The following is a 24,730-nucleotide window of genomic DNA, read 5'->3' on the forward strand; positions in this document are numbered from 1 at the left end:
TAGCACTAGATTTCTAATAGAAATGAGATAGCTAACTATAATATTCTCCGATCTCTGGCTTAGATATCCTCTAAATTATAATTAAGTTATTATGTTTAATTAGATCCCAAATACTCAAAAAAATTTAGGTTAGAATCCCAACCAGCCACTCAGGTCACAGCTTTTCTGTGATGTCACTTCAGTTTCCCCCCGACACACACAATTTGAAAAACAGGTATAAAAGTAAAAATCACTTGCTTACCTTCTGAGATGTTCTCAGGTTCCCTCGCTGACAGAGACTGCTCCTCCACCTCCAATCCTTGACCTGCACAATGCTAATAATATAATAATATAATATGGCACTTACCTTACACCAATGGGTCTTATTATTAGGTTAGAGGAGGAGGGCGGGTGGGAGACACTACACGTGTAGTGTCTCGGGTTTCCTCTCCACCAGAATTTATTGGGGGGGGGGGGGGGGCACTTGCCAGAGGTCGAACTTCCGGTTCCCGCCGAAATCCAAAGGGCTGCTCCTGTAAAGGTAAGTGCTTTTAAACTCACTACTCACCTCCAAGAAGGCCCCTGCGCACCGCTGCCGCCGAAATCCAAAGGGCTGCTCCTGCAAAGGTAAGGTTTTTAAACTCACTACTCACCTCCCAGAAGGCCCCTGCGCACCGCTGCCGCCGAAATCCAAAGGGCTGCTCCTGCAAAGGTAAGTGCTTTTAAACTAACTACTCACCTCCCAGAAGGCCCCTGCGCACCGCTGCCGCCGAAATCCAAAGGGCTGCTCCTGTAAAGGTAAGAGTTTTTAAACTAACTACTCACCTCCCAGAAGGCCCCTGCGCACCGCTGCCGCCGAAATCCAAAGGGCTGCTCCTGTAAAGGTAAGTGCTTTTAAACTCACTACTCACCTCCAAGAAGGCCCCTGCGCACCGCTGCCGCCGAAATCCAAAGGGCTGCTCCTGCAAAGGTAAGGTTTTTAAACTCACTACTCACCTCCCAGAAGGCCCCTGCGCACCGCTGCCGCCGAAATCCAAAGGATGGGAATAGAGGGGTACGGACCCAGGAAGTGTAGAAGATTGTAGTTTAGTCGGGCAGCATGGTCGGCACGGGCTTGGAGGGCCGAAGGGCCTGTTCCTGTGCTGTCCATTTCTTTGTCTTTGTTGTTTCCCCAACATTCATAGATTATCATAGAATTCACAGTGCAGAAGGAGGCCATTCAGCCCATCGAGTCTGCACCGGCTCTTGGAAAGAGCACCCTACCCAAGGTCAACACCTCCACCCTATCCCCATAACCCAGTAACCCCACCCAACACTAAGGGCAATTTTGGACACTAAGGGCAATTTATCATGGCCAATCCACCTAACCTGTACATCTTTGGACTGTGGGAGGAAACCGGAGCGCCCAGAGGAAACCCACGCACACACGGGAAGGATGTGCAGACTCCGCACAGACAGTGACCCAAGCCGGAATCGAACCTGGGACCCTGGAGCTGTGAAGCAATTGTGCTATCCACAATGCTACCGTGCTGCCCCATTGAATGGGACTCATGTAGTATGGAGGCGTAGATGGAGCAGAATTTGTAAAGAGCATCCAGGAGAGTTTTTTAGAGCAGTATGTAAATAGTCCAACTCTGGAAGGGGCCATACTGGACCTGGTATTGGGGAATGATCCCGGCCAGGTGGTTGAAATTTCAATCGGTGATTACTTTGGAAATAGCGATCACAATTGCATAAGTTTTAGAATATTCATGGACAAAGACGAGAGTGCTCCTAAAGGAAGAGTGTTAAATTGGGGAATGGCCAAGTATAACAAAATTCGGCAGGAGCTCGGGAATGTGGATTGGGAGCAGCTGTTTAAGGGTAAATCCACATTTGAAATGTGGGAGTCTTTTAAGGAAAGGTTGATTTGAGTGCAGGACAGACATGTCCCTGTGAAAATGAGGGATAGAAGTGGCAAGATTAGGGAACCATGGATGACGGGTGGAGTTGTGACACTAGCTAAGATGAAAAAGGAAGCATACATAAGATCTAGACAACTTAAAACTGATGAAGCTTTGGAGGAATATCAGGAAAGTAGGACAAATCTCAAACGCGCAATAAAGAGGGCTAAAAGGGGTCATGAAATATCTTTGGCTAACAGGGTTAAGGAAAATCCCAAAGCCTTTATTCGTATATAAGGAGCAAGAGGGTAACTAGAGAAAGGATTGGCCTACTCAAAGACAAAAGAGGGAATTTATGCGTGGAGTCAGAGGATATCGGTGAGATTCTTAATGAGTACTTTGCATCGGTATTCACCAAGGAGAGGGACATGATGAATGTTAAGGTTAGGGATGGATGTTTAAATACTCTAGGTCAAGTCAGCATAAGGAAGGGAGACGTTTTGGGTATTCTAAAAGGCATTAAGGTGGACAAGTCCCCAGGTCCGGATGAGATCTATCCCAGGTTACTGAGGGAAGCGAGGGACGAAATAGCTGGGGCCTTAACAGATATCTTTGCAGCACCCTTGAGCACGGGTGAGGTCCCGGAGGACTGGAGAATTGCTAATATTGTCCCTTTGTTTAAGAAGGGTAGCAGGGATAATCCAGGGAATTACAGACCTGTGAGCTTGACGTCAGTGGTCGGCAAACTGTTGGAGACGATACTGAGGGACAGGATCTATTCACATTTGGAAGAAAATAGACTTATCAGTGATAGGCACCATGGTTTTGTGCAGGGAAGGTCATGTCTTACAAACCTAATAGAATTCTTTGAGGAAGTGACAAAGTTAATTGATGAGGGAAGGGTTGTAGATGTCATATACATGGACTTCAGTCTGACGTTTGATAAAATTTCCCATGGCAGGTTGATGGAAAAAGTAGTCATATGGGGTTCAGGGTGTACTAGCTAGATGGATAAAGGACTGGCTGGGCAACAGGAGACAGAGAGTAGTGGTGGAAGGGAGTGTCTCAAAATGGAGAAAGGTGACTAGTGGTGTTCCATAGGGATCCGTGCTCAGACCACTGTTGTTTGTGATATACATAAATGATCTGGACGAAGGTATAGGTGGCCTGATTAGCAAATTTTCAGATGATACTGTTATGGCTGAGGCGTTTTCAGAACCCCAAAATGTATCATGGAGTTCAACCAACCTCTCCCTTTAATGGATTTGTTGCTTTTCCGAGCACGTGGCTTGTTCCCCAGGTGTGATATTACAATTATGGACACGTGGTTTTTAAACACAAAACAATGTTTATTCTATGAACTCACCTTAACATCTTAAATAAACATTGGATCTCTTAACACCCCTTACTTCAAAGATAACTCAGAAAATGTTGCAACAGTAAATACTTCCTTAAAATGTTCCTTCAAACTTCCAAGAGACTTAACACCTTTAAACAGTATCAATCAGGTTAAAGGATTATGTATATTTTCTGTAGAATGGCAGAGATATATATGCTTCGTTGACTTCAGCTCCAGCACCTTGCTTTCTTCCTGCAGCTCTCTGGAAACCCACAGACATACCCAAGCTGCTGTCTCAAACTGGCTTTCCATTTTTAAATTGCTCTCAGCAAAACCTACCAGGCACTTTTCAAACTGCAAAACCCAACTTCAAAATGGCTGAACTGAGCTGAGCTCCACCCACTCTATGACATCACTGTTTTCTTCATGGTACATTGCTTAAACATCCAGTTCTTAAAGGCACTCTCGCATGACAATACTAAGATTGGTGGAGTTGCAGGTAACGAGTGGGACTGTCAGAGAATACAGAAAAATATAGATAGATTGGAGAGTTGGGGAGAGAAATAGCAGATGGAGTTCAATCCAGACAAATGTGAGGTGATGCATTTTGGAAGATCCAATTCAAGAGCGGACTATACGTTCAATGGAAGAGTCCTGGGGAAGATTGATGTACAGAGAGATCTGGGAGTTCAGGTCCATTGTACCCTGAAGGTGGCAACGCAGGTCGATAAGAGTGGTCAAGAAGGCATACAGCATGCTTGCTTTCATCGGACGGGGTATTGAGTACAAAAGTCGGCAGATCATGTTACAGTTGTATAGGACTTTGGTTAGGCCACATTTGGAATACTGCGTGCAGTTCTGGTCGCCACATTACCAGAAGGACGTGGATGCTTTAGAGAGGGTGCAGAGGAGGTTCACCAGGATGGTGCCTGGTATGGAGGGTGCTAGCTATGAAGACAGGTTGAGTAGATTAGGATTGTTTTCGTTGGAAAGACGGAGGTTGAGGGCGGACCTGATTGAGGTCTACAAAATTATGAGAGGTATGGACAGGGTGGATAGCAACCAGCTTTTTCCAAGAGTGGGGGTGTCAATTACAAGGGGTCTCGATTTCAAGGTGAGAGGGGGAAAGTTTAAGGGAGATGTGCGTGGAAAGTTTTTTATGCAGAGGGTGGTGTGTGCCTGGAACGCTTTACCAGCAGAGGTGGTAGAGACGGGCACGATAGCATCATTTAAGATGCATCTAGAAAGAGGGAAGTAGATCCTTGGAAAATAGGCGACAGGTTTAGATAAAGGATCTGGATCGGCACAGGCTGGGAGGGCCGAAGGGCCTGTTCCTGTGCTGTAATTGTCTTTGTTCTCTGGACAGAGTAAGTGCAGAAGTTTTTTTTTTAGTTCGGTCAACATGATCGGCACAGGCTTGGGAGGGCCAGAGATGCCTGTTCATGTGCTGTACTTTTTTTAATTCACCTGGAGGTTCCCCTCCAAGTCACTCAGCACCCTTACTTGGAAATATATCCCCACTCCTTCTTTGTTTCTGGGGCAACATCCTGGAAATGCCTCCCTAACAGCACAGTGGGTGTACCTCAAGGACTGCAGCGGTTCAAGAAGGCAAATCACCACCACCTTCTGATGGGCAAAGAATGCTGGCCTCACCAGTGACGCCCACATCCCGTAAATGAATTTTAAAAAAAGGTTTGAGACTTGGGCAGAGAGATGGCAGATGGAGTTTGGTCCGAACAAATGTGACGTAATGCATTTTGAAAGGTCTAATACAGGTGGGAAATAGACAGTAAATTGCAGAACCCTTAAGTGAATTGACAGCCAGAGGGATCTGGGTGTACAGTTCCACAGGTCACAAAGTGGCACAGTGGAAGAAGGCATACGACACACTTACCTTCATCGGCCAGGGCATTGAGTATAAAAATTGGCACGTCATGCTGTAGCTGTATAGAACCTTAGTTAGGCCACACTTCGAATATTGTTTTCAATTCTGGTCGCCACATTACCAGAAGGATGTGGAGGCTTTGGAGCGAGTACAGAAGAGGTTTACCAGGATGTTGCCTGGTATGGAGGGCGTTAGGTTTGAGGAGAGTTTGGATGAACTCGGTTTGTTCTCCCAGTGAGCCAGAGAGAAGAGAGAGCCAGGAGTGAGACACAGCTAAGAGTGAGTTTGGGAATTTGAATCGAGGTGGGAATTGAATTAAATTGAATTGAATCAGTAAGGCAGCTCCTTTTAAATTTCAGGAGTTTAAATTAATTTAAATTAAGCTAGTATTGTGCAGTGTAGGTTAACAAGGGCTGCCCCACCCACTCACATAACTGGTTGGCAGTTAAGAGTCAGTCACTTTAATCTACTTTGATCTAAAAGCAGGTGGGGGAGGGGAGTCAATTCAGGACAGTTTAAAAAGAGCCACTTGTAAACTCACTCCCAGTGAGTTCTCCCAGTGAGCCAGAGAAGACACAGCCAGAGTGAGACAGAACCAAGAGTGAGTTTGGGAATTTGAATCTAGGTGGGAATTCGGGGTGGGGAGGAAGTGCTTTTTATCCCTGGTAAGTAGTGTTTCTGTTTTTCTTCATTGGTATATTTATTTATTTTTTTCTTCGTTGTTTAGTTATTTATTTAATTTCTTTGGGGGGAAATTGAAATTGCTGAAGTTAACCAAAGGTTTAAGACATGGCAGGAGATCTCAGGCCCGTGTCATGCTCCTCGTGTGCGATGTGGGAGCTCAGGGACACGTCCACTGTCACTGGCTCCTTCACGTGTAATAAGTGTGTCCAGTTGCAGCTCCAGTTAGACCGCTTGACGGCTCTGGAGCTGCGGATGGACTCACTTTGGAGCATCCGCGATGGATGGCACGTTTAGCGAGTTGGTCACACCACAGGTGAAAGGTACTGAGGGAGATAGAAAATGGGTGACCAAAAGACAGAGCAAGAGTAGGAAGGCAGTGCAGGTGTCCTCTGCGGTCATCTCCCTGCAAAACAGATATACCGCTTTGGATACTGTTGAGGGAGATGGCTCACCAGGGGAAGGCAGCAGCAGCCAGGTTCATGGCCCTGTGGCTGGCTCTGCTGCGCAGCTGGGCAGGAAGAAGAATGGCAGGGCTATAGTGACAGGGGACTCAATTGTAACGGGAATAGACAGGCGGTTCTGCGGACGCAATCGAGACTCCAGGATGGTATGTTGCCTCCCTGGTGCAAGGGTCAAGGATGTCTCGGAGCGGCTGCAGGACATTCTGGGGGGGGGGACGGGGGGGGACGGTGAACAGCCAGCTGTCGTAGTGCACATAGGCACCAACGATATAGGTAAAAAACAGGACGAGGTCCTACAAGCTGAATTTAGGGAGCTAGGAGTTAAACTAAAAAGTAGGACCTCAAAGGTAGTAATCTCAGGATTGCTACCAGTGCCACAAGCTAGTCAGACTAGGAATGTCAGGAGAGAGAGGATGAATGCGTGGCTCGCGAGATGGTGCAAGAGGGAGGGATTCAAATTCCTGGGACATTGGAACCGGTTCTGGGGGAGGTGGGACCAGTACAAACCGGACGGTCTGCACCTGGGCAGGACTGGAACCGATGTCCTCGGCGGGGTGTTTGCTCGAGCTGTTGGGGAGAGTTTAAACTAATGTGGCAGGGGGATGGGAACCGATGCAGGAAGTTGGAAGGTAGTAAAACAGGGACAGGAATAAAAGGCAGTAAGGGGGAAAGTGTAAGGCAGAGAAGCCATAGTCAAAAATCAAAAAGAGCGACAGTACAAGGTACAGTGACTGAGGGGAGCTCAGTGAATAGGACCAGGAATACTAAAATAAATAAAACGGGAAGTGAAAACATTAATGGTAAGCGCCGTGGCAGGTTGTTAGATGAAGATATGGGTTCAACGACAAGGAAAATTAAGAGAAAGGTTAAGAGGAAATATAACTTAGGAGAGGTTACTGATCGAGGTGTTAAGATTCAGAACAGAGGTAAAAAAGCCAACATAAGTGTACTTTACCTGAATGCTCATAGTATTCCGAATAAGGTAAATGAGTTGATGGCGCAAATCATCGTGAATGACTATTATTTAATGGCCATTACTGAAACATGGTTAAAGGATGGTCACGACTGGGAGTTAAATATCCAAGGGTATCAAACTTTTCGGAAGGACAGAGTGGATGGTAAGGGAGGTGGTGTAGCTCTGTTATTTAAGGATGACATCCGGGCAACAGTAAGGGATGACATCGGTGCTATGGAAGATAAGGTTGAATCCATTTGGGTGGAAATCAGGAATAGTAAGACGAAAAAGTCACTGATAGGAGTAATCTATAGGCCACCAAATAGTAACATTATGGTGGGGCAGGCAATAAACAAAGAAATAACAGATGCATGTAGAAATGGTACAGCAGTTATCATGGGGGATTTTAATTTACATGTTGATTGGTTTAACCAGGTCGGTCAAGGCAGCCTTGAGGAGGAGTTTATAGAATGTATCCGCGATAGTTTCCTAGAACAGTCTGTAATGGAATCTACGAGGGAACAAGCGGTCCTAGATCTGGTCCTGTGTAATGAGACAGGATTGATTCAGGATCTCATAGTTAGGGATCCTCTCGGAAGGAGCGATCACAATATGGTGGAATTTAAAATACAGATGGAGGGTGAGAAGGTAAAATCAAGCACTAGTGTTTTGTGCTTAAACAAAGGAGATTACAATGGGATGAGAGAAGAACTAGCTAAGGTAGACTGGGAGCAAAGATTTTATAGTGAAACAGTTGAGGAACAGTGGAGAACCTTCCAAGTGATTTTTCACAGTGCTCAGCAAAGGTTTATACCAACAAAAACGAAGGACGGTAAAAAGAGGGAAAATCGACCGTGGATATCTAAGGAAATAAGGGAAGAGTATCAAATTGAAGGAAAAAACATACAAAGTAGCAAAGATCAGTGGGAGACTAGAGGACTTGGAAATCTTTAGGGGGCAACAGAAAGCTACTAAAAAAGCTATAAAGAAGAGTAAGATAGATTATGAGAGTAAACTTGCTCAGAATATAAAAACAGATAGTAAAAGTTTCTACAAATACATAAAACAAAAAAAGAGTGGCTAAGGTAAATATTGGTCCTTTAGAGGATGAGAAGGGAGATTTAATAATGGGAGATGAGGAAATGGCTGAGGAACTGAACAGGTTTTTTGGGTCGGTCTTCACAGTGGGAGACACAAATAACATGCCAGTGACTGATGGAAATGAGGCTATGACAGGTGAGGACCTTGAGAGGATTGTTATCACCAAGGAGGTAGTGATGGGCAAGCTAATGGGGCTAAAGGTAGACAAGTCTCCTGGACCTGATGGAATGCATCCCAGAGTGCTAAAAGAGATGGCTAGGGAAATTGCAAATGCACTAGTGATAATTTACCAAAATTCACTAGACTCTGGGGTGGTCCCGGCGGATTGGAAATTAGCAAACGTGACACCACTGTTTAAAAAAGGAGGTAGGCAGAAAGCGGGTAATTATAGGCCAGTGAGCTTACTTCGGTAGTAGGGAAGATGTTGGAATCTATCATCAAGGAAGAAATAGCGAGGCATCTGGATGGAAATTGTCCCATTGGGCAGACGCAGCATGGGTTCATAAAGGGCAGGTCGTGCCTAACTAATTTAGTGGAATTTTTTGAGGACATTAACAGTGCGGTAGATAACGGGGAGCCAATGGATGTTGTATATCTGGATTTCCAGAAAGCCTTTGACAAGGTGCCACACAAAAGGTTGTTGCATAAGATAAAGATGCATGGCATTAAGGGGAAAGTAGTAGCATGGATAGAGGATTGGTTAATTAATAGAAAGCAAAGAGTGGGGATTAATGGGTGTTTCTCTGGTTGGCAATCAGTAGCTAGTGGTGTCCCTCAGGGATCAGTGTTGGGCCCACAACTGTTCACAATTTACATAGATGATTTGGAGTTGGGGACCAAGGGCAATGTGTCCACGTTTGCAGACGACACTAAGATAAGTGGTAAAGCAAAAAGTGCAGAGGATACTGGAAGTCTGCAGAGGGATTTGGATAGGCTAAGTGAATGGGCTAGGGTCTGGCAGATGGAATACAATGTTGACAAATGTGAGATTATCCATTTTGGTAGGAATAACAGCAAAAGGGATTATTATTTAAATGATAAAATATTAAAACATGCTGCTGTGCAGAGAGACCTGGGTGTGCTAGTGCATGAGTCGCAAAAAGTTGGTTTACAGGTGCAACAGGTGATTAAGAAGGCAAATGGAATTTTGTCCTTCATTGCTAGAGGGATGGAGTTTAAGACTAGGGAGGTTCTGCTGCAATTGTATAAGGTGTTAGTGAGGCCACACCTGGAGTAGTGTGTTCAGTTTTGGTCTCCTTACTTGTGAAAGGACGTACTGGCACTGGAGGGTGTGCAGAGGAGATTCACTAGGTTAATCCCAGAGCTAAAGAGGTTGGATTATGAGGCGAGGTTGAGTAGACTGGGACTGTACTCGTTGGAATTTAGAAGGATGAGGGGGGATCTTATAGAAACATATAAGATTATGAAGGGAATAGCTAGGATAGATGTGGGCAGGTTGTTTCCACTGGCGGGTGAAAGCAGAACTAGGGGGCATAGCCTCAAAATAAGGGGAAGTAGATTTAGGACTGAGTTTAGGAGGAACTTCTTCACCCAAAGGGTTGTGAATCCATGGAATTCCTTGCCCAGTGAAGCAGTAGAGGCTCCTTCATTAAATGTTTTTAAGATAAAGATAGATAGTTTTTTGAAGAATAAAGGGATTCAGGGTTATGGTGTTCGGGTCGGAAAGTGGAGCTGAGTCCACAAAAGAAAGCATGATCTCATTGAATGGTGGAGCAGGCTCGAGGGGCCAGATGGCCTACTCCTGCTCCTAGTTCTTATGTCTTATAAACCTTTCCAAGATTTTGCCCACAACAGAAGTAAGGCTCACTGGTCTATAGTTACCTGGGTTGTCTCTCCACCCCTTCTTGAACAAGGGGACAACATTTGCTATCCTCCAGTCTTCTGGCACTAATCCTGTAGACAAAGATGACTTTAAGATCAAAGCCAAAGGCTCAGCAATCTCCTCCCTAGCTTCCCAGAGAATCCTAGGATAAATCCCATCCGGCCCAGGGGACTTATCTATTTTCACACTTTCCTGAATTGCTAACACCTCTTCCTTATGAACCTCAAGCCCTTCTAGTCTAGTAGCCTGAATCTCAGTATTCTCCTCGACAATATTGTCTTTTTCCTGTGTGAATACTGACGAAAAATATTCATTTAGCACCTCTCCTATCTCCTCGGACTCCAAGCACAACTTCCCACTACTGTCCTTGACTGGCCTTACTCTTAGGCAGTCAGCTAAAAAGCAGGACCTCTAGGGTTGTAATCTCAGGATTACTCCCTGTGCCACGTGCCAGTGAAGTTAGAAATAGGAGGATCGAGCAGCGAAATACGTGGCTAAACCGGTGGTGTAGGTGGGAGGGCTTCAGATTTCTGGACCATTGGGATCTCTTCCGTGGCAGGTGGGACCTGTACAAGAACGACGGGTTACATCTAAACTCGAGGGGCACCAATATAAGATTATTATTATATCCTGGCTGGGAGGTTTGCAAGAGTCACTCGGAAGTATTTAAACTAGTATGGCAGGGGCGTGGGAACCAGAGTGTTAGCTTAGAAGGTGTCATAACTGAAGGGGAAATAGAGAACAAAAATAACAGAACAGAACCCTTCGGCAGAGCAAAAAAGGTTAAAGTGTGAGAAGGGACTGGTCAATGCAGGACTGAGGGTGTGGTACTGTCATGTGAGAGTACCTTTAAGACATGGATGTTTAAGCAATGTACCTTTCAGAAAACAGTGATGTCAGAGAGTGGGTGGAGCTGAGGTCAGGTCAGCCATTTTGCAGGTTAGTTTTGCAGTTTGAAAAGAGCTTGTGAGTGTCTGTGTTTTGCAGTGAGCTGGGTCTCTGCCATGAAAGACTATCTCTGGATCATTTGGGTAATTTAAACTTATAATAGTGAAGCCTTTAACCTGATGTGATTTTGTTTAAAGATGTTAAGTCTCTTGGAAGTTTGAAGGAATATTTTAAGGAATTATTTACTGTTGCAATATTTTCTGAGCTATCTTTGAAGTAAGGGGTGTTAAGAGATCCAATGTTTATTTAAGATGTTAAATGAGTTCATGGAATAAACAGTGTGTTGTGTTTAAAAACCCATGTGTCCATAATTGAAATACCATACCTAGGGAACAAGCCGTGTGCTAGGAAAAGCAACAAATACATTAAAGGGTGAGGTTGGTTGAACTCCATGATACATTTTGGGGTTCTGAAAACACCTCGCCCATAACAGTGCCTTAACGCGTGCAGTATACGGAACAAGGTTAATGAGCTTGTTGCGCACATTGAAATTGGCCGGTATGATGTTGTGGGCATCACAGAATCGTGGCTGCAAGGGGATCAGGGCTGGGATCTAAATATCCAAGGATATGTGTCCTATCGAGAGGCCAGGCAGATGGGCAAAGGGGGCGGGGTTGCATTGTCAGTAAGGAATGAAGTTAAATCGATAGCAAGGAACGATATAGAATCAGAAGGCATAGAATCTCTGTGGGTAGAGTTGAGGAATCGCAAAGGTAAAAAGACCCTGATGGGGGGTATGTACAGGCCCCCGAGCAGTAGTCAGGATGTGGGGCAGAAAATAAATCAGGAGATAGAAAAGGCTGTAAAAAAGGCAATATTACAATAACCATGGGGGACTTCAATATGCAGGTGGACTGGGAAAATCAGGTTGGTAGTGGATCCCAAGAAAAGGAATTTGTGGAATGTCTAAGAGATGGTTTTTTGGAGCAGCTTGTGACAGAGCCGACTAGGGGACAGGTAATTCTGGATTTGGTGATGTGTAATGAGGCAGACTTGATTAGCAAACTTAAGGTGAAGGAACCCTTAGGGTGCAGTGACCACAATATGATAGAATTTACCCTGCAGTTTGAGAGGGAGAAGCTGCAATCAGATGTAACAGTATTACAATTAAATAAGGGTAACTACAAAGACACGAGGGAGGAGCTGGCCAGAGTTGAGTGGAAAAGGAGCCTCGCAGGGAAGACAGTGGAACAGCAATGGCAGGGGTTTTTGGGGGTTATTCGGGAGGCACAATAGAAATTCATCCCAAGGAGGAAGAAACATGCTAAGGGGAGGACAAGGCATCCATGGCTGACGCTGGATGTCAAGGGCAGCATAAAGACTAAAGAAAAAACATACAAAGTGGTGAGGATGAGTGGGCAGCTAGAGGATTGGGAAGCCTTTAAAAGAGAGAAGAGGATTACTAAACAAGCAATAAGGGGGGGGAGAAGATGAAGTACGAGTGCAAGCTAGCTAGTAATAGAAAGGAAGATAGGAAGAGTTTTTTCAATATGTAAAAGGTAAGAGAGAGGCAAAAATAGACATTGGACCACTGGAAAATGTGACTGGAGAAGTAATAATGGGAAACAAAGAAATGGCAGAAGAGCTGAATAGTTACTCTGCATCAATCTTCAGGTGGAAGACACCAGTGGGATGCCAGAACTCCAGGAGAACCAGGGGGCAGAGGTGAGTGCAGTGACCATTACGAAGGAGAAGATTCTGGGGAAACTGAAAGGTCTGAAGGTGGATAAGTCACCTGGACCGGATGGACTACACCCCAGGGTTCTAAAAGAGATAGCTGAGGAAATTGTGGAGGCTTTGGTGATGATCTTTCAGGAATCACTAGACGTAGGAAAGGTCCCAGAGGACTAGAAAGTGGCTAATGTAACACCCCTGTTTAAGAAGGGAGGGAGGCAGTAGATGGGAAATTATAGGCCGGTTAGCCTGACTACCGTCATTGGTAAGATTTTAGAGTCTGTGATTAAAGATGAGATCGCAGAGTACTTGGAAGTGCATAAAATAGGACTGAGTCAGCACGGCTTTGTCAAAGGGAGGTCATGTCTGACAAATCTGTTAAGAGTTCTTTGAGGAGGTAACAAGGAAGTTAGACAAAGGAGAACCAGTGGGCGTGAATTATTTCGATTTCCAGAAGGCCTTTGACAAGGCGCCGCATAGGAGACTGTTAAATAAATTAAGAGCCCATGGTGTTCAGGGTAAGATCCTGGCATGGATAGAGGATTGGCTGACTGGCAGAAGGCTGAGAGAGGGGAGAAAGGGGTCTTTTTCAGGATGGTAGCCATGACTAGTGGTGTGCCTCAGGGGTCTGTGCTGGGACCACAACTTTTCACAATATACATTAATGATCTGGAAGAAGGAACGGAAGGCACCGTTGCTAAGTTTGCAGATGATACAAAGGTCTGTAGAGGGACAGGTAGTATTGGGGAAGCAAGGGGGCTGCAGAAGAATTTGGACAAGCTAGGAGAGTAGGCAATGAAGTTGGCAAATGAAATACAATGTGGAAAAGTGTGAGGTTATGCACTTTGGAAGGAGGAATTTAGGCATAGACTATTTTCTAAATGGGGAGATGCTTAGGAAATCAGAAGCACAAAGGTTCCTTTTCACGTGTCTTGTTCACGAATCCTTGTTCACGATTCTCTTAAGGTTAGTGTGCAGGTTCAGTCGGCAGCTAATGCGGCAAATGCAATGTTAGCATTCACGTCAAGAAGGCTAGAGTACAAGACCAGGGATGTACTTCTGAGGCTGCATAAAGCTCTGGCCAGACCCCATTTGGAGTATTGTGAGTAGTTTTGGGCCCCGTATCTAAGGAAGGATGCGCTGGCCTTGGAAAGGTTCCAAAGGAGGTTCACAAGAATGATCTCTGGAATGAAGAACTTGTCGTATGAGGAACGGTTGAGGACTCTGGGCCTGTACTCATTTTCTCATCCTTACATAAGCCCCCTTCTTCCTCTTGACAAGACATTCAATCTCTTTTGTAAACCATGTTTCCCTCACTCAACCATTTCCTCCCTGCCTGATAGAGACATACATATCAAGGACATGCCGTGTTTGCTCGTTGAACAAGCTCCACTCAATTGTGCTTATCCCTGACAGTTCCTGTTTCCATCTTATGCTCCACAATTCTTGCCTAATCGCATCGTAATTACCCTTCCCCCAGTTATAAACCTTGCCCTGCCGTATGTTCCTATCCCTCTCCATTGCTATAGTGAAAGACACCGAATTGTGGTCACTATCTCCAAAGTGCTCTCCCACAACCAAATCTAACACTTGGCCCGGTTCATTACCCAGTACCAAATCCAATGTGGTCCTGCCTCTTGTCAGTCTATCCACATATTGTGTGGGGAAACCCTCCTGCACACACTGGATAAAAACAGCCCCATCCAAACTATTCGAATTATAGTGGTTCCAATCAATATTTGGAAAGTTAAAGTCACCCATGACAACTCCGCTGTGACTACCGCATCTATCCAAAATCTATATTGAAATCTTTTCCTCCACATCTCTATTACTATTTGGGGGCCTATAGAAAACTCCTAACAAAGTGACCGCTCCTTTCCTATTTCTAACTTCAGCCCACACTCAGCAGACAGGTCCTCCTCAAATTGTCTTTCTGCTGCCATTATACTATCCTTCATTAACGATGCTACTCCTCCACCTCTTTTACCACTTTCCCTAATCTTACTGAAACATCTAAGCTCCGGAACCTCCAACAACCATTCCTGCCCCTGTTCTACCCACATCTCCGTAATGGCCACAACATCGTAGTCCCAGGTACCAATCCATGCTTCAAGCTCACCAACCTTATTCCTGATGCTCCTCGCATTGAAGTAGACACACTTCAAAAACAGTTCCTCAACTGTTTCACCATAAAGTCTTTGCTCCCAGTCTACCTTAGCTAGCTCTTCTCTCATCCCATTGTAATCTCCTTTGTTTAAGCACAAAACACTAGTGTTTGATTTTACCTTCTCACCCTCCATCTGTATTTTAAATTCCACCATATTGTGATCGCTCCTTCTGAGAGGATCCCTAACTATGAGATCATGAATCAATCCTGTCTCATTACACAGGGCCAGATCTAGGACCGCTTGTTCCCTCGGAGATTCCATTACACACTGTTCTAGGAAGCTATCGCGGATGCATTCTCTTAACTCCTTCTCAAGGTTGCCTTGACCGACCTGGTTAAACCAATCGACATGTAGATTAAAATCTCCATATCGTCAGTTATTTCTTTGTTTATTGCCCGCCCCATCGTAATGTCACTATTTGGTGGCCTATAGACTACTCCTATCAGTGACTTTTTCGCCTTACTATGCCTGATTTCCACCCAAATGGATTCAACCTCATTCTCCATCGCACCGATATCATCCTCCCACTACTACCCAGATGTCATCCTTAAATAACAGAGCTACACCACGACATGGCCATAGTGGGCCGGATCTCGAATAACGACGAGTCAGAACAGAGGAGCGAGATAGAGAACCTAGTGGAGTGATGCAACGACACCAATCTATCCCTCAATGCCAGCAAAATTAAAGAGCTGGTCATTGACTTCAGGAAGCAAAGTTCTGTACACACCCCCGTCAGCATCAACGGGGCCGAGGTGGAGATGGTTAGCAGTTTCAAATTCCTAGGCGTGCACATCACCAAAAATCTGTCCTGGTCTACCCACGTCGATGCTACCATCAAGAAAGCACAACAGCGCCTATACTTCCTCAGGAAACTAAGGAAATTCGGCATGTCCATATTAACTCTTACCAACTTTTACAGATGCACCATAGAAAGTATCCTATCTGGCTGCATCACAGCCTGGTATGGCAACCGATCGGCCCAATACCGCTAAAAACTTCAGAGAGTCGTGACCACCGCCCAGTCCATCACACGAACCTGCCTCCCATCCATAGACTTCATCTACACCTCCCGCTGCCTGGGGAAAGTGGGCAGCATGATCAAAGATCCCTCCGACCCGGCTTACTCACTCTTCCAACTTCTTCCATCGGGCAGGAGAATCAAAAGTCTGAGAACACGCACGAACAGACTCAAAAACAGCTTCTTCCCCACCGTTACCAGACTCCTAAACGACCCTCTTATGGACTGACCTGATTAATACAACACTCCTGTATACTTCACACAATGCCGGTGTTATGTAGTTACATTGTGTACCTATTATGCGTTTTCTTTTTAATTTATTTTCTTTTCATGTAGTTAATGATCTGTTTGAGCTGCTCGTAGAAAAATACTTTTCACTGCACCTCGGTACACGTGACAATAAACAAATCCAAATCCAAATCTATCCCTCAAACTCTGTCTTTCTAATGAAAACAGTTCAAGTCTATTCAGCCCCTCCACATAGCTAACACCCCCCAGACCACACAACGTCCTGGTAAACCTCCTTTGCACCCTCTCCAAACCCTCCACATCCTTGTGGTAGTGTGACGACCAGAATTGTGCGCAGTATTCCAAGTGCGGCCTTACCAAGGTTCTATACAACTGCAGCGTGACTTGCCAGTTTTTATACTCGATGCCCCGTCCAATGAAGGCAAGCATTCCGTCTGCTTTCTTGACTACTACCTTTGACTACCTTGTCCACTTGTGTTGTCACTTTCAAAGATCTATGGTCCTGCACGCCCAGATCTCTCTGACTTTCTATACTCCGAAGGGTTTTACCATTTACGGTATATTTCCCATCTATGTTAGACCTACCAAAATGAATTACCTCACATTTGTCCGGATAAACTCCATTTGCCATTTCTCTGCCCCAAGTCTCCAGCCGATCTATGTCCTACTGCATCCTCTGACAATCCTCAACACTATCTGTCACTCCACCAGCCTTGGTGTTATCCACAAACTTACTAATCAGACCAGCTACATTTTCCTCCAAAACAGCAGAGGCCCCAGAACAGATCCCTGTGGAACACCACTAATCACAACCGTCCATTCAGAAAAGCACCCTTCTACTGGTACCCTTTGCCTTCTGTGACCGAACCAGTTCTGTTTCCATCTTTCCACCTCACCTTTGATCCAGTGTGACTTCACCTTTTGTACCAGTCTGCCCCAGCCAGGGGCTGGTTTAGCACACTGGGCTAAATCGCTGGCTTTCAAAGCAGACCAAGGCAGGCCAGCAGCACGGTTCAAGTCCCGTACCAGCCTCCCCAAACAGGCGCTGGAATGTGGCGACTAGGGGCTTTTCACATTCACTTCCTTGAAGCCTACTTGTGACAATAAGCGATTTTCATTTTCACGAGGCACTTTGTCAAAGGCTTTACTGAAGTCCATGTAAACAACATCCACCACCCTCCTCTCATCAATCATCTTTGTCACCTCCTCAAAAAAATGTGATCAAGTTGGTGAGGCACAACCTCCCCCTTCACAAAACCATGCTGTCTATCGCTAATGAGTCCATTTGTTTCCAAATGGCTATAAATCCTGTCCCTGAGAATTCTCTCCAATAATTTACCGACTACCGACGTGAGGCTCACCGGCCTATAGTTTCCAGGATTATCCCTGCTACCATGCATAAACAGCGGTGCCACATTAGCTTTTCTCCAGTCCTCTGGGATCTCACCAATATGGATACAAAGATGTCAGTCAAATGAAATGAAATGGAAATGAAATGAAATAAAAATCGCTTATTGTCACTGAAGTTACTGTGAAAAGCTCCTATGACTTCTATGATTCTATGATTCTATGTCCCTCATAATCTTGTGGACCTCTATCAGGTCACCCCCAACCTCCGTCTTCTGATGAAAACAGTCCAAGTCTATTCAGTCTCTCCACATAGCTAACACTCGCCAGACCAGGCAACATCCTGGTAAACCTCCTCTGCACCCTCTCCAAAGCCTCCACATCCTTCCGGTAGTGTGGGGTTAAGAATTGTGCGCAATATTCCAAGTGCGGCCTTACCAAGGTTCCGTACAACTGTAGCATGACTTGCCAGTGTTTACACTCGATGCCCCGTCCAATGAAGGCAAGCATTCCGTATACTTTCTTGACTACCTAGCCTTCCTAATTGTCCGCTTCTCAGTATCTTCCTACTTTCTCTATACTCTTCAAGGTTTGCAACTGCCCCCACCCTTCTAGAACGTACAAAAGTCTCCTATTTCTTTTTGACAAAGTTCACAATATCCCTCGATGTCCAAGGCTCTCTAAACTCCCCATACGTAACGTTCGTTCTCTCAAGAACGTGACTTTCCTGAATCCGAATCAACTGTTGCTTGAAAGACTCCCACATGTTTGCTGTTGATTTCCGATCCAACAGCCACACCCAAACCAAATTCTACAATTCCTGTCTAATGTTATCGTAATTTGCCTTTCTCCAGTTTAGCATCTTAATGCGAGGGTTACCCTCATCCCTGTCCAAAAGTACCCTAAAACGTACGGAATTGTGGTCACTACTCCCAAAATGTTCCCCGACTGAAACCTCAACCAGGCTCATTCCCCAAAACCAGATCCAGTACAGTCTGTGTGGAGTCTTCACGTTCTCCCCGTGTGTGCGTGGGTTTCCTCCGGGTGCTCCAGTTTCCCCCCACAGTCCAAAGATGTGCAGTTTAGGTGGATTAGCCATGCTAAATTGCCTCGTGTCCAAAAATGTTAGCCTGGGTTACTGGGTTACGGGGATAGGGTGAAGGCGTGGACTTAAGTAGGGAGCTCTTTCCAAGGGCCGGTGCAGACTCGAGGGCCCAAATGGCCTCCATCTGCACTGTAAATTCTATGATTCTATGATGTTGGGCCTTCTCGGTGTCAACTTGGAGTCATGTCCTTCGGGGGCTAATTTTGGGATTTCAAACTTGGCGGAGTTACAGACAGGGGCGGAGGCAGAGGCTCTTGCCTTTGCTTCCTTGATTGTCCGGAGACCAATCTTGTTTGGCTGGAGGCCTTCGTCCTGTCATAATATACACCAGTATATCATGGTGCAGACACACACTGATGGACACACTGTGGGACCAATCAACATACACAACACCGCAGCCAATCACCAGTGACAGCACACGCACTATAAAGACAGGGGACATCAGAGTTCCCGCTTATTCAAGTTGCAGCTAGTTTGGAGGACAGAGCCCACAGCCTGCAGCACAGACATTCACCATGTGCTGAGTGCATCAACTGGTTAGGACTAGGCAAAGGTCTATAGTAAAAGCTGGTATCGTATTTACCCACAGTTCAAGTATGTTTAAATAGTTAACCTTGTAATAAAATAGAGTTGCACCACCTCAAGTGTTGGTGACCTGTTTGTGATCCAGAACACCCAACACATCACGTCCCACTGCCCAGTGCAGCAGCCTGGCTGGAGGCCCTCGTCCCGCCCCATGCAGCAGCCTGGCTGGAGGCCCTCGTCCCGCCCAGTGCAGCAGCCTGGCTGGAGGTCTCCACCCCGCCCAGTGCAGCAGCCTGGCTGGAGGCCCCCACTCCCGCCCAGTGCAGTCGCCTGGCTGGAGGCCCTCGTCCCACCCAGTGCAGTCGCCTGGCTGGAGGCCCCCACTCCCGCCCAGTGCAGCAGCCTGGCTGGAGGCCCTCGTCCCACCCAGTGCAGTCGCCTGGCTGGAGGCCCCCACTCCCGCCCAGTGCAGCAGCCTGGCTGGAGGTCTCCATCCCGCCCCATGAAGCAGCCTGGCTGGAGGCCCCCACTCCCGCCCAGTGCAGCAGCCTGGCTGGAGGCCCTCGTCCCGCCCAGTGCAGCAGCCTGGCTGGAGGCCCTCGTCCCGCCCAGTGCAGCAGCCTGGCTGGAGGTCTCCACCCCGCCCCATGCAGCAGCCTGGCTGGAGGCCCTCGTCCCGCCCCATGAAGCAGCCTGGCTGGTGGTCTCCACCCCGCCCAGTGCAGCAGCCTGGCTGGAGGCCCTCGTCCCACCCAGTGCAGTCGCCTGGCTGGAGGCCCTCGTCCCGCCCAGTGCAGCAGCCTGGCAGGAGGTCTCCACCCCGCCCAGTGCAGCAGCCTGGCTGGAGGTCTCCACCCCGCCCAGTGCAGCAGCCTGGCTGGAGGTCTCCACCCCGCCCCATGCAGCAGCCTGGCTGGAGGCCCTCGTCCCGCCCCATGAAGCAGCCTGGCTGGAGGCCCCCACTCCCGCCCAGTGCAGCAGCCTGGCTGGAGGCCCTCGTCCCGCCCAGTGCAGCAGCCTGGCTGGAGGCCCCCACTCCCGCCCAGTGCAGCAGCCTGGCTGGTGGTCTCCACCCGCCCCATGCAGCAGCCTGGCTGGAGGCCCTCGTCCCGCCCAGTGCAGCAGCCTGGCTGGAGGTCTCCACCCCGCCGAGTGCAGCAGCCTGGCTTGGAGACGGAGGGTGGTGAGCATCTGGAACGAGCTGCCAGAGACAGTGGTACAATTTTTTCCTTTAAAAAAGTTAGACAGTCACATGGGCAAGGTGGGTATAGAGGGATATGGGCCAAATGCAGGCAAATGGGACTAGCTTAGTGATAGAAACAGGGCAGCATGGACAAGCTGGGCCGAAGGGCCTGTTTCCATGTTGTAAACATCTATGACTCGATGACCTGATAACATTTTTACACTGAGAAAAAAATCAAGTAGCTAACGGGAGGGGGGCTGGAGGATTCTACCTTAGGAAACAGCCATTTATGTCCTTTTTCAGAGAGTTGGTCACCATCAGATGTTAGGGGGAGGGGGAGGACATTGTGATTGGCTGATGTTTCTTTGAGATTTGTGGGGGGAGAGGGTGAAAAGGTTGGAATGCTGTCAACTATGAAAAGGTTGGAATATCAAACCAATCTAGAGTCACAGAAAGACTCTTGGCAGTTGTGGCAAGGACTAAACAACATAACAGGCTACAAAGCGAAGCCAAACAGTATCTCCGGCATCAGCGCATCCCTCCCCGATGAACTCAATGCATTCTATGCTCGGTTCGAGCAGGTAACCAACAATCCGCTGTCGAGTGCCCCAGCAGCCCATAATTCACCCATACCCACCATCACAGCTTCCAAAGTCAGATCGGCCTTCCTGAAAGTGAACCCTCGGAAGGCGACGGGTCCGGACGGGATCCCTGGTCGTGCACTCAGAGCCTGCGCGGACCAGCTGGCAGAGGTATTCGCAGACATCTTTAACCTGTCCCTACTCCACTCCGAGGTCCCCACCTGCTTCAAGAAGACCACCAAATACCGGTACCAAAGAAGAACCAGGCAACGTGCCTCAATGACTACTGACCAGTGGCCCTGACGTCAGTCGTAATGACGTGCTTCGAGAGGTTGATCATGAAGCGCATCACCTCCATACTCCCAGAACGCCTTGATCCACTGCAATTCCCATACCGCTACAACCGGTCCACATCAGACGCCATTTCCCTGGCCCTACACTCATCCCTAGAGCATCTCGAAAACAAGGACTCCTACATCAGACTCGTATTTATTGACTACAGCTCCGCCTTCAACACCATAATCCCAGCCAAGCTCAAATCAAAGCTCCAAAACCAAGGACTTGGCTCCCGACTCTGCAACTGAATCCTCGATTTTCTGACCAACAGACCACAATCAGTAAGAATGAACAACAAAACCTCCTCCACAATAGTCCCCAACATCAGGACCCCACAAGGCTGTGCACTTAGCCCCCTACTCTACTCCCTGTGCACACGACTGCGTGGCAAAACTTGGTTCCAACTCCATCTACCAAGTTTGCTGACAATACGATCATAGTGGGCTGGATTTCGAATAACGACGAGTCAGAAGACAGCGGGAGATAGAGAACCTAGTGGAGTGGTGTAGCGACAACAATCTCTCCCTCAATGCCAGAAAAACTAAAGAGCTGGTCACTGACTTCAGGAAGCAAAGTACAGTACACACCCCTGTCAGCATCAACGAGGTGGAGATGGTTAGCAGTTTCAAATTCCTAGGGGTGCACATCTCCAAAAATCTGCCCTGGTCTACCCATGTCGACGGTACCACCAAGAAAGCACAACAGCGCCTATACTTCCTCAGGAAACTAAAGAAATTCGGCATGTCCACATTAACCCTTACCAACTTTTACAGATGCACCGTAGAAAGCATCCTATCGGGCTGCATCACAGCCTGGTATGGCAACTGCTCGGTCCAGGACGGCAAGAAACTTCAGAGAGTCGTGAACACCGCCCAGTCCATTACACAAACCTGCCTCCCATCCATTGACTCCATCTACACCTCCCGCTGCCTGGGGAAAGCGGACAGCATAATCAAAGATCCCTCCCACCCGGCTTACTCACTCTTCCAACTTCTTCCTTCAGGCAGGAGATACAGAAGTCGGAGAACACGCTCGAACAGACTCAAAAACAGCTTCTTCCCCACTGTCACCAGACTCCTAAATGACCCTCTTATGGACTGACCTCATTAACACTACACCCTGTATGCTTCACCCGATGCCGGTGCTTATGTAGTTACATTGTATATGTTGTGTTGCCCTATTATGTATTTTCTTTTATTCCCTTTTCTTCTCATGTACTTAATGATCTGTTGAGCTGCTCGCAGTGAAAATACTTTTCACTGTACCTCGGTACACGTGACAATAAACAAATCCATCCAAATTGTTGGACAGAAATGGTTGTATTCTGGAAAATTGTTCACTAAATAATTTTTTTTTTTTAAATTGGGGGGACGGTTTGAGCGGAGGGGGATATTTTTTGGTATAACGTATGAATCTGGTTGAATTTTTATGTTTGCAAACTGGAAATTTTAATTAAAATATTTATTAAAAATTATCAAAAGATCAGGTATTGTGACACGAGGAACACACGACAAATACATTTCTAACTGCTGCTTACTTGTGCAGACTTGGTAAATCCGAGAACTCTGAAGCATTTGCCATCTGTTTTATACTTCATCTGTTCCTGATCCACTTGTGAGAATGGAATAATATCACTACCATAGCGGAATCCTGAAAGATAATTTGAAATTATACAGTGTCATTAGCAATCTAAAACATCCCAAGGCACTTCATAAAATTTGATGCCAGGCTACATAAGATCATATTGGAATCATAGAAAGTTTACTCACCAAACACGCACTTCCCCACTGTTACCAGACTCCTGAATGTCCCTCTTATGGACTGAACTGATCTCTCCACACATCTTCTCTACTTAGTGTTATGGGCCAGGGTTTAGAAAACACCAAGTGTATCATGGAGTCCACCTGACCTACAACTGTTATTGATTTTATTACAATGAGCACAAGGGCCTGCCTTTCACGTGTTATTCAACAGAGGTCTTCAGCACTTTTCATTAAAAAACTAACTTTATTCTATGAATTTAGTCAACATTTTTATAAACACACACAGTAAGTATTTTTATCAACTACAAACATAAAGACCCCACATAGCTCCAGTAATCTATGTATAACTGAATGAATTCAGGTGGAGAAGGTAGTCAAGAAGGCATACGGCATGCTTGCCTTCATTGGCCGGGGCATTGAGTATAAGAATTGGCAAGTCATGTTGCAGCTGTATAGAACCTTAGTTAGGCCACACTTGGAGTATAGTGTTCAATTCTGGTCGCCACACTACCAGAAGGATGTGGAGGCTTTAGAGAGGGTGCAGAAGAGATTTACCAGAATGTTGCCTGGTATGGAGGGCATAAGCTATGAGGAGCGATTGAATAAACTCGGTTTGTTCTCACTGGAACGAAGGAGGTTGAGGGGCGACCTGATAGAGGTATACAAAATTATGAGGGGCATAGACAGAGTGGATAGTCAGAGGCTTTTCCCCAGGGTAGAGGGGTCAATTACTAGGGGGCATAGGTTTAAGGTGAGAGGGGCAAGGTTTAGAGTAGATGTACGAGGCAAGTTTTTTACGCAGAGGGTAGTGGGTACCTGGAACTCGCTACCGGAGGAGGTAGTGGAAGCAGGGACGATAGGGACATTTAAGGGGCATCTTGACAAATATATGAATAGGATGGGAATAGAAGGATACGGACCCAGGAAGTGTAGAAGATTGTAGTTTAGTCGGGCAGTATGGTCGGCACGGGCTTGGAGGGCCGAAGGGCCTGTTCCTGTGCTGTACATTTCTTTGTTCTTTGTTTGTTCTTTGAATTCCCCCTTAACTGTTCCAATTTAATAACAAGATCCCATAAACCAGAAAAACCTTTTCAAAGGTGTGGACCAGCACACGGCACTCTTTCTGTCTTTAAGACTTGGTATTGATACTCTGATTCCCTTTCCAAACAGCAGGTTTGAATTCCCTACAGAAAGTAATTATCTCTTTTAAGTTATTAAGTAGTCTAGAAACAGCTTTTAAAATGAAGATAGGGAAACCCTTCCTTTCAACCTGTGCAGTACAAACTAGTTCAAACTCAAAGCAAAACCAAAACTCAGAGTCCCAGCCAGCTCTCAACCCAAAACGAAAGTAAAAACTCACACAATGACATCACTGAAGCCATATGACAAGACAAAAACGTTCCTTAAAGGGACACTCACATGACAGTACTACTACACTCCACATGCTTCACCCGGTGCCTATGTCTTTGTATTTACATTGTGTATCTTTTTTAAAAATGTTTTTATTCTCCATTTTCACATTTTCCTTCAAAGTTTACACCGCACCCACAAACAGTAAACGGTAACAAATACAAAATCAATCCCCTTAACAATACCAACGATCCCATCCTCCCACCACCCCAAACAACGGCCCACATATCAATATATGCATCCAATAAAACAAACCCTCCCACGGTGGAAACAAAAAACAAAAGAGAAAA

General features: G+C 46.4%; 1 protein-coding gene across 1 annotated transcript in view; it reads right to left on the bottom strand.

Annotated features, from left to right (window-relative positions):
• Positions 1-24,730, bottom strand: part of xrcc5 (X-ray repair complementing defective repair in Chinese hamster cells 5) — a 361,785-nt gene that overhangs the window by 237,861 nt on the left and 99,194 nt on the right. The window contains exon 5 of the mRNA XM_072468320.1: positions 22,805-22,917. Coding sequence (XP_072324421.1) covers positions 22,805-22,917 — 113 coding nt within the window. The remainder of the gene's footprint in view (positions 1-22,804; positions 22,918-24,730) is intronic.

This window comes from Scyliorhinus torazame, chromosome 2 (genome assembly GCF_047496885.1).
Source record: "Scyliorhinus torazame isolate Kashiwa2021f chromosome 2, sScyTor2.1, whole genome shotgun sequence".
Classification (NCBI taxonomy): Eukaryota; Metazoa; Chordata; class Chondrichthyes; order Carcharhiniformes; family Scyliorhinidae; genus Scyliorhinus; species Scyliorhinus torazame.